General features: G+C 46.1%; 1 protein-coding gene across 1 annotated transcript in view; it reads left to right on the forward strand.

The window, feature by feature from the left end:
* adarb2 (adenosine deaminase RNA specific B2 (inactive)) overlaps positions 1 to 19,103 on the forward strand; it is a 706,833-nt gene that overhangs the window by 404,308 nt on the left and 283,422 nt on the right. The window contains exon 4 of the mRNA XM_068051905.1: positions 1,308 to 2,260. Coding sequence (XP_067908006.1) covers positions 1,308 to 2,260 — 953 coding nt within the window. The remainder of the gene's footprint in view (positions 1 to 1,307; positions 2,261 to 19,103) is intronic.

A 19,103-nucleotide genomic window follows, 5' to 3' on the forward strand; every position in this document is an offset into this window, starting at 1 on the left:
CAGACTCTGTTCCAGTGCGTTAACTATGTTAATGCACTGTACATGCAGATCCTTCAGGTGTTTAAACAGCACCAGGTATATTTCTAGAAACCACTAACTCACCACAACAAATATTCTTTACAATATTACCATTTCTTATAAGATACCAAAATGCCTTTGAAAATACCAAGAATGAAGATAGAATTGAACTCTGTTACACTGGCCCTGGTGTTAGAATAGGAATATACGGAAATATAGGACAAAAAAGGACTCTGCAGCCCATCTGCCCAGTCACAAAAATGTCAATAACCAATTTTCCATTCATAAGAATGAAGGAAAATAGAAGGCCAGAATAGCCTGCTGAACCTTACGGACAAGGTGAAATGGTCTGAGGTAGACACAGAGGCAGAGGATCACACTCCCTATTCAGCGAGGGAGACTGTGAGACCCCACTCTGAGGCACGAAGGCAAGCAGCTTGTAAGAGAAAATGTTAGTGCCAGTTTGTCCAGGGACCATTAACCTGTAAGTGAGCTTAGTCCACAATCAGCATGTTCATTACTGTTTTATATTGTGAGGATTGGCAAGAAACTGATATATCCCACCGAAAACTGTGCGTGGCCCAAATATCTCATCCTATTGTCTTCATCTGTGGCTCGCTGTGAATTTTTATGATAAGATTCCTGTGAAAGGTGCTATATAAATACAAATTTTCACTGTTGTGTATTTTTTTTTAATTATTCACTGCAACACCCTCCCTAACAGCACCATGGGTGTACCTTCACCATACAGACTGCAGTGATTCAAGAAGGTGGCTCTCTACCACCTTCTCAAGGTCATTTAGGGAGGGCAATAAATGCTGGCCTTGCCAGCAACACTCACATCCCGTGAATGAATAAATTAAAAAAAAGCCTTGTCTGAGTAGAGAGATTTTCAGTTTGCCTAGCAAAAAAATAGGAGAATGCACCGACAAGTGTGTGTGAGATCCCAGCACATGAAACAAGAGGTCTATAATTACTGTGCCCAGGTCACGTTCAGCTACATTTGGGCAGTAAAGGTGTGCACCAGCTCATAGAGGAGGTGGAGTCTGCGCACAGCAATAATCGGTGGCACTGAACCCATGAGAATATCTGGTGGAGACCTGTGAATTTGTAACAGCTAATTAACATCTGAGAGCGACTAATGCTGTGAAACCACACACCACAAGATTGCACTACGCCATGAAATGGAAGGATTGCACTGAAGCCTACTTCAGTGATAAGGTTGAAAGGAGGTTGAAACGTGGGTGTTGATCGCACAGTAACTGTACCCTCTCCTTGTGTTTTAACAGGCACCAGTAGTGTAGAGGTAAAAGAGAACCGCAATGTGGGTAATTTATCTTTGGAGGATCACACACGAGCATCCAGTGACCGGCAGCACTTCCACTGTTCCGATGTTTCTAGAAGCGGAGCATCTGGTTTGAAAAGGAAAAGACCTCTGGAGGAAGGGAATAACGGACACATGCACCCGAAGGTGCAGCTGAAATGTAAGAAACTGTCTTGGTCGGTAACATCAAAGAATGCCCTAGTGCAGCTGAACGAACTAAAGCCAGGATTACAGTACAAGATGGTCTCCCAGACTGGACCTGTGCATGCACCCATTTTTGCTATTGCGGTCGAAGTTAATGGTTTGCTATTCGAAGGCACGGGACCCACCAAAAAGAAAGCAAAGATGAGGGCAGCAGAAATGGCCCTGCAATCTTTTGTGCAGTTTCCAAATGCCTCCCAGGCTCATTTCGCCATGGGAAACTGCGTAAATCCCACCGCAGATTTCACATCCGACCAGGCTGACTTCCCCAACACACTGTTCAAAGAGTTTGAGCCGTCGACTGAAAGTGATGGCTTGCCTTGCTGCAGCCCCGCTGAAAATGAATTGCTCTATAGCGGTTGCCGACATGGGCGATTACTCTGCCACACGTTGGATTTAATGGTCCAAGCAAAACAAAACAAGCACAAGATGCCGTTCCCAGCAGCAAGCAGGAAGAATCCAGTCGAGATGTTAAATGAGCTGCGTCCAGGACTGAGGTATGTGTGCCTCTCGGAGACTGTGGAGAAGCATGTCAAGAGCTTTGTGATGGCAGTGAGGGTTGATGGGCGAACGTTTGAAGGCTCGGGACGCAGCAAGAAGCTGGCAAAAGCCCAAACTGCACAGGCTGCTCTTCAGACTCTCTTTAACATCCAGCCAGTACCCAGTGGAAAGCCTTGTCAAATGCCTGGCAGGAATAAATGTCCTCATTTACCACAGGTGAGAATTGCCTGCCAGCTATTGGCAGACCTTGGAAATTTCACAACAAATTGTTGGCCGACCTTAAGTAACCTTCGTTTACACAGATTGGTGGGCGGGAGAGAAATGATGGGAGGTGCGGAGGAATGAGCACATTTGAATTTATCTCGTATTTGCAGTAAACTGGTAAATTAATGAAAGGTTAATTCTCTGTGGAGTAATTATTTTCTAATACAGATTTTGAAGTTCCATTGTCAATAAAACTGTAGTGTAAGTACACAAAATATGTATTAAATTGTTACTTGCTGAGGTAAAAAAAAATTACTAATTCCTATATATATATAAAAACTAAATCACTGGAATTAGCACTAGGGAAAATTAGATCATTAAAGACATTATAATGCTGCTTCAAACAAATGACTAGTAATATAAGATCAGTCTATTTTTTAAAAACAGAATAGGACTTTAAAAGAAGCTTCCAGTTCCCCAGCAGCTGTTTGAGAACAGACAGTCAAACTGAGTAGTTCAGCATGGTCTCCTGCCCGAAACTGGTGAGAAATGAAGTCAGGGCTGGCGAGTGGGAAAGGACTTGGGGAGGGAACGGGTGTTCTCCAAGGAACCCAAAGCAACGACCGCACCCCACCCCCCCACAACCCCAGCATAAATTAACTGCTGCAGTGACAGGGGAGAAGGGTTCTGGGGGTTGCAGAGCTGACACTGGTCGGGGAGGGAGACAGGGTAGGCCCAGGAGTTCCTTGTGAGGCCCAGAAGAGCACTCCTGATTCCTTGGGTCACCAAGGAATCCTTTACAAATGAAAAATTGAAACTCTTCTGGTTACTCTGCTGCCTCCTACCCTATTCCTCCGGCAGCGTTACCACTAGACGGGTCTCCCTCGAGTTGCAGTAAAAAGAGCATTATGGTGCCGATGACATTTTTGAGCCTCAATTAGATCCCTGCCCACTTGTAGCAGGAGACTCAAGCCACTTGAAAGTCGGTGAAGATAAAAGCTCATGGAGTAAACGTAGAGCAGATGTGGGGGAGATGTGGGGGAGTCCAAAATGAGGAGTCATAAATATAACATGGTCATTAATAAATCTAATAAGGAATTCAGGACAAAGTTCTTTAATTTTCAAGCTGCTGTCTTTCAATTTGTAAGTGGTTAATTTCAATTTACACAAATATCTGATGCTTCATGAGTTTTATGCAAATGTTATTGTATGCATAATGTTTATTTGTTTTATAAGCCCTTTACAAGCTCACGGTGTCAGCTGTGGCTCAGTTGTCGCACTCTTATCTCTGAGTTATAAGGTTCTAGGTTTAAGACCGATTCTCGGGCTGAAGTGCAAAAATCAAGGCTTATAATCCAGCACAGTATTGAGGGAGTGCTGCACTGTTGGAGGAACTGTCTTTTAGATAAGATGTTAAACTGAGGTCCCATCTGCCTACTCAGATGAATGTAAAAGATCCCCTGGCAGTATTTGAAGAAGGACAGACGAGTTATCCCTGGTGTCCGGGCCAATATTTATCTCTCAGTCAACATCATAAAAACAGACTATCTGATCATTGTCACATTGCTGTTTGAGGGAGCTTGCTGTGTGCAAATTGGCTGCCATGTATCTGATGCTTCACTAGCTGTAAAGTACTTTGAGATGTCTGATGGTTATGAAAAGAGCTATATAAATGCAAGTCTTTTTTATTCTCTTAACAACTTTCTAGTTTGGGTGTCTGAACATGTCCCATAATATTATACTGTCCACATATTCATTCATGCATTAGCCTGCATGAGAACAGTGATTACATTTCCCTCGTAATTCATAAGCTGTGAAGTAATTCGGAAAAACCTGAGACTCAAAAGTTTTCTTTGTCCCTTCATTTTATGAAAACGTTATTATATTTAAGATCATTCCTAGTGCTGTGACTTCAATCACTGTCTGTCAGCTTCCTAGCACTGAAATGATAGGAAACCTGTTGTAACACAAAGAAAATTATATCATACATGTGTGCGGTTTTAAATCAGTATGTGGCTGAAGTACTAGGAACAGATTCTGCACCACAACAGAAACACAAAGGTTCCTGAAAGCTCCACCAACCCTGGACCTCTGCCACTGTCCCCACCAAATGTTTGCATGGTCAGGGGGAGCTCGCTTCATTCCCCTTCCCGTTGCCAGTCATTGACACCACCCGACCAGAAAGTCCAGTATAAATGTTTGGGTGACGAGGGCTGTCAGAATTCTCCCAACCATGAGACATCTGTATCACAGGGTCCCAATTTGAATTCTAAATAAGCTCATCGCTGAACTCAAGGGTGCTTTGGCCACCCAGTGATAGGGACACTGCCGTAGCCACATTGGAGTAGGAGCATTAGGAACAGGAGTAGCCATTCAGCCCCGCTGGCCTGTTCCACCTCCAATTAGATCATGGCTGAACCTGTGCCCCAACTCCAGTTACCCATCTTTGCTCCATATCCCTTGATAGTCTTTCCTAACAAAATTCTATTAATCACAGTCTTGAAAGCTCCAGTAGTCGCAGCATCCTCAGCCTTTTGGAGGAGAGCCTTCCAGATTTCCCCCACCCTTTGGGCTGAATTTTACAATGGCGCCACCGAAAACAATGGCTGCCTGCACGTTGCGGAGCCGCCGCGATCCTAAGCGCGTCGACTCATTTAAGTAGCCAGGGTGGGCCACGCCCCCCAATCACGTGGAGGGGGCGGGCTGTGCGTCCCCAGCAATGGTGTCAGCTGCCTGTCCGCGGGCGCTGACGCCATTTTTAAAGGGCTTTGAGCCCTATGGTTAAATTTAAATATTTAAAGCTAAAGTGAATGACAAAAATTAAACACATTTCTTGTGGCCCTCTCTCACCGCCCAAAAACAACTAAATTAATTGCTTGCCCTCTCCCCCCCTAAACACTTACCTTGTCCACCTGACCTTTCCCCCCCACCCACAAAGTGCATAAACTTTAACCTAAAACCCTTCCCACCATCCCCTACACAAATGATATTATTTTGACCTGTTCCACACCCCCCCCCCACACCTCCTGCACTGAGAAATTTACCTCCTCCCCCCCCTCCCCACCAGTGTTCCGCCTCATTTCCCCAGACAGGGATCTGAAGGCGCGGGAATGCCGGCCAGCGGCAGGAAGATCACAGCGGGACAGAAGGCGGCATGAGCATGATTATTGCATCCATTTCCATTTATTTAAATATGTAAATGGGGGTCCCGTCGTTGAGCGGCAGGGGGCACGGCATGATGCCTCACTGCCGCCGGCAGTATCAGGCCGGGCCTTCGCAGAGTCGGGGTGCGTGGCGGCTCTCTCCCGGAGGCATTTTCCACTCCCCCCTCACCCCGTCATGAACCTCGACATCGGGGGAGGGGGGGGGGGGCGTCTGTAAAATCCAGCCCTTTGTGTAAAATAATACTTCCTGATTTCACTCACTCCTCAATGACCTAATTTTAAGATAATGCCCCCTTCTTCTTGATTTCCCCACCAGATGAAGTAGTTTTCCTGTATGTACCTTATGAAATTCTTGAAACATTTTAAACGCCTCAGAATCTCCTACACTCAAGGGAATACAAGCCAAGTTTATGCAACCTCCACAGTTATGGTGGGATCAAGGCAGTGAATCATTACCCATTACTGTTGAGGCACTAACACCTCCTCCCCCGTATCCACCAGCATTAGGCTTCAAATTTCAGTTCAGTTCCTCGTGGCCTACTCCTGCTCCTAATTCGTATGTTCAAAAGCAGTTCTTTGTTTTATGTGCTTTTGACAAAATTTACGGCTTTGCATTATGTGTTTGTGAGTTACCTAAGTAAAATAAAAGGTCTAGCAAATAAATATTGTCATGAAAATGATGCCTTTTGGGTGCCAGTGGTAGATCTCCCAACTTGGAAGGTCATGGATTCTTTAAAAACTTGTACATGTAATCCAGGCTAACTGTCTTGCTGAGTAAGAGTTGCGATTCGAAGAAAAGCAGTCCTGGCCAGCATTCATTCCTCAATTAACATGACAAAGCAGATTGACAGGTTAAATTCTTCCCAGAGACCATGCCCATATTTATATATTCCCCTCTCACCAGCGGACCAAACATCAATGGCGTTGATAACAGGCGTTTTCTCACGGTATGTATATATCATACTCTCTGATGGTTTTGGCAGTAAGAGAGAGAGTATCAATGTGTCTTTGAATCCACGCAGTTTAGTTGGTGAAAAGCATGTGTCTATTGCAGTTTATGTAGTCTTGTTAATTCCTAGATATAGTGACACAACTGTCTAAAAACCTAAATGCTCATCCCCATGAAGTATTGCTTTAAATGCAGGCACAAGATGAAATGTGAAGCTGTTCAAGCTGCTTAACCCTATAACTGCTTGAACAAAGAGGACTTAAATCAACAGATGAGTCAATAATGACTGGGGGCAAAGAGCTTGTACATTTTGTGGTCAATTAAGTAATTCATCTCATCAAACCCTCAGGCCACGAACATGGACACAATTGGCATAATGTATTCAGAACACATGCAATTATTTCCCTTACTGCCTGCAGTAGACTAGCCTTAACCATACAGCTAACAAATCCCAATGAACAGATCCTACCATCCACTATAACATAGTGCTTCATATTGCACTGAAACTTAGGGCTGAATTTAGTGCTGCCGTTTGGAGCATGAATGGAGGCGGGGGGTGGGGGGTGGGGGGGAGGGGGGGGATGCGGTGGCGGAGAATCGCTTTGGAAGCGGCTGCCCAGAATCTGGCGTTGCGACGTTGGTTCTGAATTTAGTCAGAGGCAGGAAAGCACAAAGGCAGAATCGCCTCTCTGACATGAAGGGAATGTATTTTAAATTGCTGAGCACTTACTTTTAATACATTTGCATCTAATTCATTGCGATTCAATGGGGGCTTGGGATTAAGTGGAGAGCGGGTGGCCCTCATGTGCCTTTGGATTCCGGACTGTTAAACGATGACAACACCGAGGCAAGGCTCAGTAAAGGTACAGGAGAGTCATGGGACGGTGCACCCTCTTGAGTGTTCCTCCTCCTCAGAGGTGGATGGCTGTCCCGCTTCTAATTGAGTCTCCTGTGGATGCTGAACTGCATGAGAGAACACAAACATGTGTGGGTTAGGCTGTGCAGATCTCATCATGCCAACTATATGTGATGTGGGTCTCCAGAAGTGAATTGTTTGTCGATGGAAGCCAATCCTCACTCTCTTGTGCCGAGACTTCCAGACTCTCTATCTGATATGGAATGGCCGCCCTGGTTCCCCGCTAATTCTAGTGCCTCTGCCTCAGCTGTGGAGAGAGGCCAAAGATCTGGGATGCCTCCGCCAGTCCAGGCTGTCTCGTCCCTGTTATGGGCCCTCATGTCCTGCAAGTGGAAAGATGGAGATAATCATACTTCACAGAGAGATCAACATGACAGTTCTGCTAGTGTCAGCCCCTCATCCCCTACTGGGGTATACTCAGGCTCCCGTCCGCTCTCAGGGGAGTTAATGGGGGTGAGCTGTGAAAGAAGGTAGCCTGTGGCCGAGATGCAGCCATGCAGCTGTCATGATAAGGTAATGCTTAACCCCCTCTGCCAGCGCAGTTGTAGTGCCTCCCTCCCCATGTCCCTCTTCCTCCTGCATAGCCACTTGCAATCACTAAAAAGGAGAGAGTTATAGAGCAGTTACCTTGGCAGGATGCAGGAGATCGTTGCCCTCTTGCGGCCCTTCTACCTTATTGCAGGGGGTGACCCCACAGCTGCTGACCTCCTCAGCAATCTCCATCCAGATTTACTTGGTTAGGCAGGACCTTGCCATTTTCTTGTCATCTCTGGGGAAGAGGACCTCCCACATTTCGCTTGCAGCCTGGAGGAGAATCCCGAGGGAGACATGGCTCAACCGTGGGGCCACCCTGTGTCTTGCCTCTGCCATCCTGCGGGGTCCACCTCGGGGGGTTGTGGGGTCCAGAGTCATTGTCGCACGGGTCTTAATTGTGACGAACTAGCAGCAAATCAGTGCAAGGAAGCAATGCAAGCAGGGCTGGCAGGCCTTTAAATATGGTGCCAGCACCTGTTCCGGAGTCATCTGACACCCTATTCCATTATGCAAAATGGCCACCCGCCACATGATTGCGTTGAGGTGGATGTGACGAGCAGGAACGGTGCCCATTTCTGGGTCTGCTGCCGGGCCCTGCAGTGAGCTCACTAAATTCAGCCCTGAGTGTGCAGGGATATCACACTGTATGACTTACAGGGTGTGAAATATGTTGACAGCTGTAGTGCAAGGTAGGCTGATAGCAAATAGACTATTTACGTTTTACACACTGCCCAATTTTCTTTTTCATTGAAAATTGTTGTTGACTCACCAGAAAGCTTCCCTACCTCTGGCATAGGTAAGATGCATCACTCAGTCCTCTTCCACCTTTCTAACCCTATTCACAAAGTCATTTGGAAGAGCACTGTCCCCACCCTTATCTCCCTCAACTGGCCAGCACCCATCTCCTTAGCTGAAATGTTTGTGGTAATCCGCTCATGCTGCCTTGAAGAATGTGAACTATTGTGTTGAATGTACAGCCTCAGCTTGATCAAGAATAATTGTGGTCCAGGACCCAATCCTCCCCTCCCTGACACAATATCAGCGATTAGATCAGACAGCATTAAAACCCCCAAAGCCAACACAACTTTAACCACCCAGCCCTCTCTATTGAGCACAAAAACCATCACTGATTCTGCCACTTTCCCACTCACACTAACCACTATATCCTGTCACTCCAGTATCAGTAACCTCCACCTTAATGAGGAACAAAGCCTTCCCCTTTGTCCCAACCTTACTGCGTGTTATGGTACGACCGCTCAAGACAAAGCCCCCAATCAATATATATATATATAATTCTGACTGCGGTGGGAGCAATGCACTGTCAATTCAGTACCGCCACTCCACAGGTTGCATCGTACATATCTTAAAGCTTTCCAAATCAAAGAAAGCCACAGACAAATTGAAACAATCTAGTAACCCCCGAATGAGGAGAGCCAAACCAGGTATCTTTAGATACCAACAAATTAACTGTTTATTTAAAAAAAAATAAAATCTCAAACACTACTAAGATAAACCAATATCTAAAGACCTTATAACTTATTTAAAGAATCTAACTCCCACAATCGCCTACATATACCCAAACTATTGTAGTTTGGTGTTTAATTAGCTGCCCGAAAAATAGAAATAACAATAAAGTCATTGTTGATTTACGTTCCTGACAAAATGGAATCTTCAATGTAGAAACAATCCAGGGTTGCTTGAAGTCTTCGCAACTGTCCAATGGGACAAAAAAACAAGTTTGTCAACGATAGGAAATTCAGCACCCAGTTCAGCAGTTGAAGTGTTACACTTCTTTTGTCCGGCGATGAACATAACAAATCAACAATTGCTATTATTTTTTAAAGAATTAGTCTGGCTTGACTTTTCAGAATTTTGAGAGATAAATAAACAAACTAACTTCTCTTCCTTCAGTTTAAATTTGAGAGCTCTGCTCCAGGTGCTAGCACGCAGCTATCTGCCTGTCTCTGAACAAAACAGTTTTTTACCAACCAGTTTCAAAGTCAAACGACAACATTGTATGTCCTGTTTTCCCTCTCTGCATGGTTGTATCCAGGCAACCAAGATGTGTACTTTCACTCAGTAACTTATGAAGCTGGCTGCCTTAAAGCACACGGCAATATTTCCCAAGCTAAAAAAAAACAGGATCATGACACTGAATTTGGAGAAAAGACTGGAGAAACTTAGACTTCCCACAGCCTAGTTAGCAGGCATATGAGGTAATTTCATAAAAGTATGTAAATTGTTTTGAGTATAGGCAAAGTTATCCTGGAATATTATTTCAAATTAAACTAAGGAAGTAGAACAGGCGCGCATGCTTTCAAACTTATAAGGGATAACTTTAGGACTGAAATGAGGAAATTCTTCTTCACACAAAACAGTGATCAATGTATGGAAGAAACAATTAGATACTATAATGGAGGGCATAGGATCTCTCTGGATGGATGAATTGAAATGGGGCTGAATGGCCTTTCAAATCTTGTAATGTTTATGCCAGAAAAATTGCAAAGGGAGGACGAAAGTCAAATCAAGCAAATAACCTTGCAAATTAATGATCTAAATATTTTAAATATCAATATTCTCTGCTAGTAGACTGTTTGGTTGCAGTTGGTTAAAATTTAGCAGTACTTCTACTCCAGACTTAAAATAAGTGTGGGGGGGTGGGGAGGAGTGGGGGGGGGGGGGGGTGGATTCGCAGAGTCCCAATTCCATACTAGACAAATATCTAGTCCTATGGATCTTTATTAGCCCAGGTTGCAATGAGTAACAGTCATCCCCTTCCCTTCCCCTCCCATGATTACCTTTTGAACAAATTGCTGGCGGCAGAACATGTGTTAGTACTTGACAATCTGCTGTAAAAAGTTGGAAATGTTATCTTACATTACCAATCACCTAATATGTTAAACCAACGCTCTGTCTGCCCTCTCAGGTGGATATAAAAGATCCCATGACACAATTTCAAAGAGGAGTGAGGGAGTTCTCCCTGGTATCCTAACCAATATTTGTCCCTCAACCACCATTGTGGAAGAAAATAGATTATCTGGCCATTATCCCATTGCTGTTTGTGGGAGCTTGCTGTGCGCAAATTGGCTACCACATTTCCTACATTACAACAGTGACTACACTTCAAAGAAGGCTGTGAAGTGCTTTGGGACATCCTGAGTTTATAGTAGGTGCTATATAAATGCAAGTATTTCTTTCTTTTGCTTTTGTTTTGTAAGTTAGACATCATCAAGCACCATTAATATCTTATACATACTTCATTCTATTGACGTGAAGATTTAATCCACCTCTACTCTAACCTCATCTCCCACTAGGCCAATAATCTAGTCACAAGCCCCATAACTTAGAAGCTTAATATCTCTAACAGTACCATGGCCACTCTGCCCACTCCTACAAATTATAACTTGCTCAGAATACCGTTGCCATATCTTCATGCATATGAAAACACTTACTCTCAATGCTTTGGTCCTCCCTTGAGTTTTTAAGGCTCCTGTGCCCCGGCTTATTGCCTTCACGACTTCCATTTTCACTTTCAAAAAACTTCCATGTCCTCGGCCTCACCCTACCTCAGTAATCCCAACCATATGTCCGTGAGTAAAGCCCCCTACCTGCTCCCTTGATACTCCTTGGCCCTTGCAGTCACTGCCCCACCTTCAATGGTCATTCCTTGCAGCCACTACACTCCAGCCCTCTGAAACTCCTTTCCTCCATCCTTCCAACTTGGCACTACCTTCCCTAATTTTGAAAATCTCCTCAAAATCCTCTTCCCAACCATGTCCTTCCCACCTTAGCTTTATTGTTTTCCCTTTTCCACCTCCTGCTCACCATCCACCATTCTCCATATCAGAAGTTCTTTGAGATATCTTTTTGTAGGTGCTATATATGTGCATGTGGTTGTTGATTATGTTCTGTTCACTATGGACAGTTCCTGAATCAAAGGTGCTGACGCTAATTAAAAATACAATTACAAACACTAAGGCTGGAATCTTACACAACCCAATGAGTGGGATGGTGGTGTGGCGGTGGGGGGGGGGGGGTGGTGGGGTGGCGTAAAATAGAGCGGGAGGCTTTCCGGACCTCCACCCGCCTCCGCTGCCCTTTAGTTAGGGCGGGGGTGAGCAAAAAGTGACCTGCCTGCCCCAGGCCTATCAAGGCCCTTAAATGGCCACTTAACGGCCACTGAAGGGCCTTTGCCAGCCTCCCCATGGATTTTACCCATGGCAAGTGGGCGTCCTGGAGCAGGGTAAAGCCGCCTGAGAAAGCCTGGCAGCTGCTGATCGTCCAGTGGGGGGAGGGGTTGCTGCTCATCGGGCACAGGGTGCCCGATGGAGGGCTGCCCACTTTATCCCAACCACCCCCAACACACAACACGCACCTCGCTCCTTCCCCCCAAAAACCACCCTTGCCTCGCCGGGGCCCGACTGATTACCACCGGCGAGGCAACCAAAACTTACCTTTCCTCCCGGCTCCACATCATTTTAAATCTTCAGCTGGGCTGCAGTCCCAGCAATGGCCACTGCTCCCCCAGTGGCACTGTTGGGACTAAGAGCTGCCGGCCCACTCATTGGCCAGCAGCTCAATGAGGCGGGACTTCCTCCCTCAAGCAGGTGGAAGTCCTGGCTAGGTACAGTTAAAGTCTGAGGACCCGTAAAATACGGAACGGATCCTCAGGCGAGGCAGAAGCGGGTTCGCCACCAACTTTTATGTCGGAGGCCGGCTCCCGTCCACCCACCGTAAGATTCCGGCCTAAGTTCCTTTGGGTTTCTTCAAGTGACTCACTCCAATGAGCAGTTTGCCTGTGAAAAGGTGACCATCTCCAAATGCATAAAACACCCACTTGTGAGGCTACAGCACAAGAATATAAGAACACAAGAAATAGGAGTTGGAGTAGACCATGTGGACCATCGAGCCTGCTCTGCCATTCAATACGTTCATGACTGATCTTAGCATTAAACTCCACCTTCCTGCCCGCTCGCCATATTCCTTGATTCCCTGAGAGACCAAAAATCTGTCTATCCCAGACTTAAATGTATTCAACAATGGAGCATCCACAACTCTCTGAGGCAGAGAGTTCCAAAGATTTGCAACACTTTGAGTAAAGTAATTTCTCCTCATTTCAGTCCGAAATGATCAGCTCCTCATCCTGAGATTGCACCCCCTTGTTTTAGATTTCCCGACTAGTGGAAATAATCTCTCAGTGTCCACTCTGTCCAGCCCCTTTAGAATCTTACATGTTTCAATGCGATCACCTCTCATTCTTCTAAACTCCAGAGAATTCAGGCCCAATTTACTTAGCCCCTCACCATAGGACAACCCCATCATCCCAGGGACTAATCTGGTGAACCTTCACTGCACTGCCTTCAATGCAAGTATATCCTTTCTTGAATGTGGAGACCAAAACTGCCCACAGTACTCCAGATGTGGCCTCACCAAAACCCTGTATAATTGTAGCAATACTTCCTTATTCCACTACTCCAAGCACCTTGCAATAAAGGTCAACATGCCATTTACCTTCCTAATTGCTTGCTGTACCTGCATGTTAACTTTCTGCATTCCTTGTACATGCACACCCAAGTCTCTTTGAACATCAACACTTACAAGTTTCACACCTTTTAAAAAATATTCTGCTTTTCTATTCTTACAACCGAAGTGCATAACTTCACACTTTCCTATATGATACTCCATTTGCCATCTTGTTGCCCATACACTTAACCTGTTGTTACGACCAAGGCGGGAGGAGTGCACTGTCCTTTTCTAGTTCCACTTCTCCACAGGTTATAACATATATTTAAATGTTTATCCTGTTACTGAGACGGCCAATTATATACTCTATTTTATTTCAAAATAAAATCCACCAACAAGGTTTCTTTAATAAACAACAAAATTATTAATTTATTATAAAATAAGATTTATGCAGTAAAGATGCAAAGCATTAAGATAGAGATTCAAATATGCAAGTTCCCTTCTACCTTCGCCCAACAGACACACACACTGGTCAAAGAAAAAATAAAGAAGTTTTTTTTTAGAGATACAGCACTGAAACAGGCCCTTCGGCCCACTGAGTCTGTGCAGACCATCAACCACCCATATTATACTAATCCTACAATAATTCCATATTCCTACCACATCCCCACCTGTCCCCACATTTCCCTACCACCTACCTATACTCGGGGCAATTTTATAATGGCCAATTAACCTATCAACCAGCAAGTCTTTGGCATGTGGGAGGAAACCGGAGCACCCGGAGGAAACCCACGCAGACACAGGGAGAACTTGCAAACTCCACACAGGCAGTCTCTGCAGAGGTCTTTTTACAAAAAATAGGACAAAAAATACTTTGACCAAATACCTGTTAATTCTTGAAGGAAAAGGAGAAGATATGGAATGTTATGCGTTGTCCCTTTATTCTGGCATCCTAAATTCGCATAGATGGCTATCATTGGGGTCTTTCTGGGGCCGTTCTTTTCAGGCAGCGTTGAGGATTAATCTGGCAGGCTTTCCAGGAGAAATGTGTCATCAGGGGTTTCAGCTATCACACACTGGATTTTCAGGGTTTCTCAGAGAGGTGGAGAAAGGATGAGCTGGTGTCTTCTCTCTTAGCAGGCTGACGCCCAACTGATTCAAAACGAGCCAAAAATGAAACCAACTCTTGACCATCATAAGTCTTGACACGTCATTTCTCTGTAAACAACTCCCCCTAGCTACCAAGGCTTTTGCTGTTTACTTAGCTAAAGACATGTGACTTCCAGTAAGTGTTGTTTTTAAACAGAAAGCTCAGGTCCCAAAGTCCTTCTGGTGGCCTTTTAAAAAAAAAACAACAACAAGTACGGAATCACGTCAGTCCTCCAATGAATCCATCTGCACAATTCTAAAACACAAGTCCTCAAAAAACAGCACCTGTATTTTCGGTGCTATGGGTGTGATTGCAGGTTTAAAATGGGGTGTGTGGCTCACATATACACTTCTGTGCTGACAAAGCATGTGCTGGAAATATGCAGAGTAGGCTGATTTGAACTCAGAACTCAGGAATCGGAACTCAGTGATGCCATTGATTCCCCAGCCAGCGGAAAAGCCCCTGGGAAGGACAGCATTACCCCTGAAATAATCAAGAGTGCCAAGCCTGCTATACTCTCAGCACTACATGAACTGCTATGCCTGTGCTGGGACGAGGGAGCAGTACCCCAGGACATGCGCGATGCCAACATCATCACCCTCTATAAAAACAAAGGTGACCGCGGTGACTGCAACAACTACCGTGGAATCTCCCTGCTCAGCATAGTGGGGAAAGTCTTTGCTCGAGTCGCTCTGAACAGGCTCCAGAAGCTGGCCGAGCACGTCTACCCTGAGGCACAGTGTGGCTTTCGTGCAGAGAGATCGACTATTGACATGCTGTTCTCCCTTCGTCAGATACAGGAGAAATGCCGTGAACAACAGATGCCCCTCTACATTGCTTTCATTGATCTCACCAAAGCCTTTGACCTCGTCAGCAGACGTGGTCTCTTCAGACTACTAGAAAAGATCGGATGTCCACCAAAGCTACTAAGTATCATCACCTCATTCCATGACAATATGAAAGGCACAATTCAACATGGTGGCTCCTCATCAGAGCCCTTTCCTATCCTGAGTGGTGTGAAACAGGGCTGTGTTCTCGCACCCACACTTTTTGGGATTTTCTTCTCCCTGCTGCTTTCACATGCGTTCAAATCCTCTGAAGAAGGAATTTTCCTCCACACAAGATCAGGGGGCAGGTTGTTCAACCTTGCCCGTCTAAGAGCGAAGTCCAAAGTACGGAAAGTCCTCATCAGAGAACTCCTCTTTGCTGACGATGCTGCTTTAACATCTCACACTGAAGAATGCCTGCAGAGTCTCATCGACAGGTTTGCGTCTGCCTGCAATGAATTTGGCCTAACCATCAGCCTCAAGAAAACGAACATCATGGGGCAGGATGTCAGAAATGCTCCATCCATCAATATTGGCGACCACGCTCTGGAAGTGGTTCAAGAGTTCACCTACCTAGGCTCAACTATCACCAGTAACCTGTCTCTAGATGCAGAAATCAACAAGCGCATGGGTAAGGCTTCCACTGCTATGTCCAGACTGGCCAAGAGAGTGTGGGAAAATGGCGCACTGACACGGAACACAAAAGTCCGAGTGTATCAGGCCTGTGTCCTCAGTACCTTGCTCTACGGCAGCGAGGCCTGGACAACGTATGCCAGCCAAGAGCGACGTCTCAATTCATTCCATCTTCGCTGCCTTCGGAGAATACTTGGCATCAGGTGGCAGGACTATATCTCCAACACAGAAGTCCTTGAAGCGGCCAACACCCCCAGCTTATACACACTACTGAGTCAGCGGCGCTTGAGATGGCTTGGCCATGTGAGCCGCATGGAAGATGGCAGGATCCCCAAAGACACATTGTACAGCGAGCTCGCCACTGGTATCAGACCCACCGGCCGTCCATGTCTCCGTTATAAAGACGTCTGCAAACGCGACATGAAATCGTGTGACATTGATCACAAGTCGTGGGAGTCAGTTGCCAGCATTCGCCAGAGCTGGCGGGCAGCCATAAAGACAGGGCTAAATTGTGGCGAGTCGAAGAGACTTAGTAGTTGGCAGGAAAAAAGACAGAGGCGCAAGGGGAGAGCCAACTGTGCAACAGCCCCAACAAACAAATTTCTCTGCAGCACCTGTGGAAGAGCCTGTCACTCCAGAATTGGCCTTTATAGCCACTCCAGGCGCTGCTTCACAAACCACTGACCACCTCCAGGCGCGTATCCATTGTCTCTCGAGATAAGGAGGCCCAAAAGAAAAAAAGAAGGCTGATTTGACTGTAGCAGTGTCGTTTTTGAGCTGAATGCTCCAGCTACTACCCTTTCTCAAATTTGCACAGATGATCATGCATTCAGTAGGAGGAAGGACCCTCCACCAGCGATATTTAAAGGGATTATCGACTACTTCTGGATTAGTTGTTGATTGATTTCTATTGGCTGTTGCTGAGTTTGTAAAAGTGTTTGGTGGTTTTGTACTGCTGTTTAAAGTTGCTGAAATCTACAGGGAATGGCCTTGGTTCTGACCTCAAGGGTTCGACACAGGCTACTTGCTCCAGGACATGTGTGCAGTCGTTCATATCCCCCTTAGCCTGCAGCACGACAGGGAAAATAAGCAGAGGCAACACGAAGGAGGACAAGCTATTCAAAGAGGGAGAAGAAGATGGGGGCGAAGGGATCTCAGCAGGAAGCTATATCTGCCCAGGATCTTCAGGAAGCAATTCTCCTATATGAATCTAGGCAAGGAACAGTGTATGAGATGTCTCTGTTTCACTAAGAAGGTGGTGGCTGAAATCTACCACCTGTTCCAGCCAGAACTGCAACCTCAGAGCAGGGCGAGGACAGCATTGCTAGTTGCTGTGAGGGTGACTGTGGACATGAACTTTTATACATCAGGTTCTTTCCAGGCTGGAGCAGCTGGTACTTGCAAAATCTCCTAGTTTTCCATCCATTCAAGGGAGGTCACTGAGGCTCTGTACGCAAAGAGATCTGAATACATTTCATTCTCTCTTGCCAGAGAGAAGCAGGTGGAGCAAGCACGAGGCTTCATGAGGATTGCGGTTATCCCCAGCATGCTGGTTGGCATCGACTGCATACATGTCACATTGCGGGCACCACATGTCAATTCTGAGATGTACTGCATCTGAAAGGGATTCCATTCCCTCAGCGTCCAGCTGGTGTCTGTGACCATTGGCAGAGAGTCATGAAGGCCAATGCTCGATATCCTGGCAGCAGTCATGATGCTTTCATCCTGTGGCAGTCCACTGTGCCATCTACATTTGAGCCACCATGGCAAACCAAGGGATGGCTAGTGGGCACTGATCACGTGGCTCATGACTCCGGTACTCAACCCACACACATGTGGGCAACATGCAAATAATAAAAGCCATGCTGCCACACAAAATGCAATCAAGCATACCATTGGGGTGCTTAAACAACACTTCCACTGCCTGGACTGCTCTGGAGGAACCCTGCAGTTACTTGGCAAAGCAGGTATCAGATTCATGAGAACACAACTCTTGCCACCAGGTATATAGCAAGTAGTTGAGGAGAAAGTGGAGGAGGAGGAGGAAGGGAGGAGGCAATGAACACAGGCTCTCCATGATCAGTTCATCTGACTGCAGTACCAGTGAAGGCAACCCACATTGCCCGTTCACCACATTGCCTTCCCTCTTTTACTGACCATCACAGCATCCTCTTGGCAACAATGCTGAAATCAAAGCCATCACAAAACAAACATTCCAAACCAACTTCATAAATCAAACCATGCCATATTACATACAAGAGTCAACTAATCACCCTTTGTGCATTCTCTTAGTGCCTGAATTCCGTGTGACTTTGCCTGTCCCAGTGCTCCGACACGGCGTCACCTCAGTGGCTGCAGCATGGCTGGTGGAAGGCTGTTGGCTTTCAGTGGGGGAGATTGCAGGTGGCCTTGGAGGACAGCCTTGAGCTAAAGCCTGGCTCGGGTATAAAATTAAAACCAAACCCAGGCCGAACCCGACAACAGCCAACCCGAACCCAACCCAAGCCCGAGTCCTTGAATTGTTTTAATGCCCGACCCGACCCGAACCCGACACATGTATTCAGGTTTGGTCGGGTAGCCAGGCTTTAGACCAATGATCGAGTACAGGTGCCAGTTGTTGATGTACCGGATTCAATTAACATCATAAAGTTTAAAAAAACAACAAACACTGATTTCAAACAGGCGAAGGTGCCTCGACCATGAGCACTCACGGGGAAAAAAAGTATCCACTTCAGGAAATCATGCAATATAACAAACAAGCTTCTGAACTGTATCAAGTTCCGACGTCATGAACAAAAAAAAATCTCCGCGGAGAACTCAGGTTGGGAAATTGAATCTCCCTATTCCCAGATAGTTTTAAATCATTGGGCCAAGTATAGATAGAGCTCAATTAAAGTTTCTGTCCTTACTGCAGTTACTGGTATCTTCCGCGGGCTTGTCAGTTTCTCCCCGACCCGACCCGAGCCCGAATGCTGAACCTGGAAGAGAGAACCAACACAACCCGGACCCCACACATGTCGTCAGGTCTGGTGGGGTTCGGGTTGGGTAGCCACGCTTTACCTTGAGCAGCTCTTGACCCAAAAGGCCTGGCTTTGGACTGCACCATCTTGGCATGGGCGGCCGCGGTCTGGGCTGGCGCTGGCTGGCTGATTGAGAGGCAACAGGAAGAGCAATGCCGGAGTGATAGGGGTGGGAGGACACATGCTGTCATCCTGAGAG

The sequence above is a fragment of the Heterodontus francisci genome, chromosome 2, assembly GCF_036365525.1.
Source record: "Heterodontus francisci isolate sHetFra1 chromosome 2, sHetFra1.hap1, whole genome shotgun sequence".
NCBI lineage: Eukaryota > Metazoa > Chordata > Chondrichthyes > Heterodontiformes > Heterodontidae > Heterodontus > Heterodontus francisci.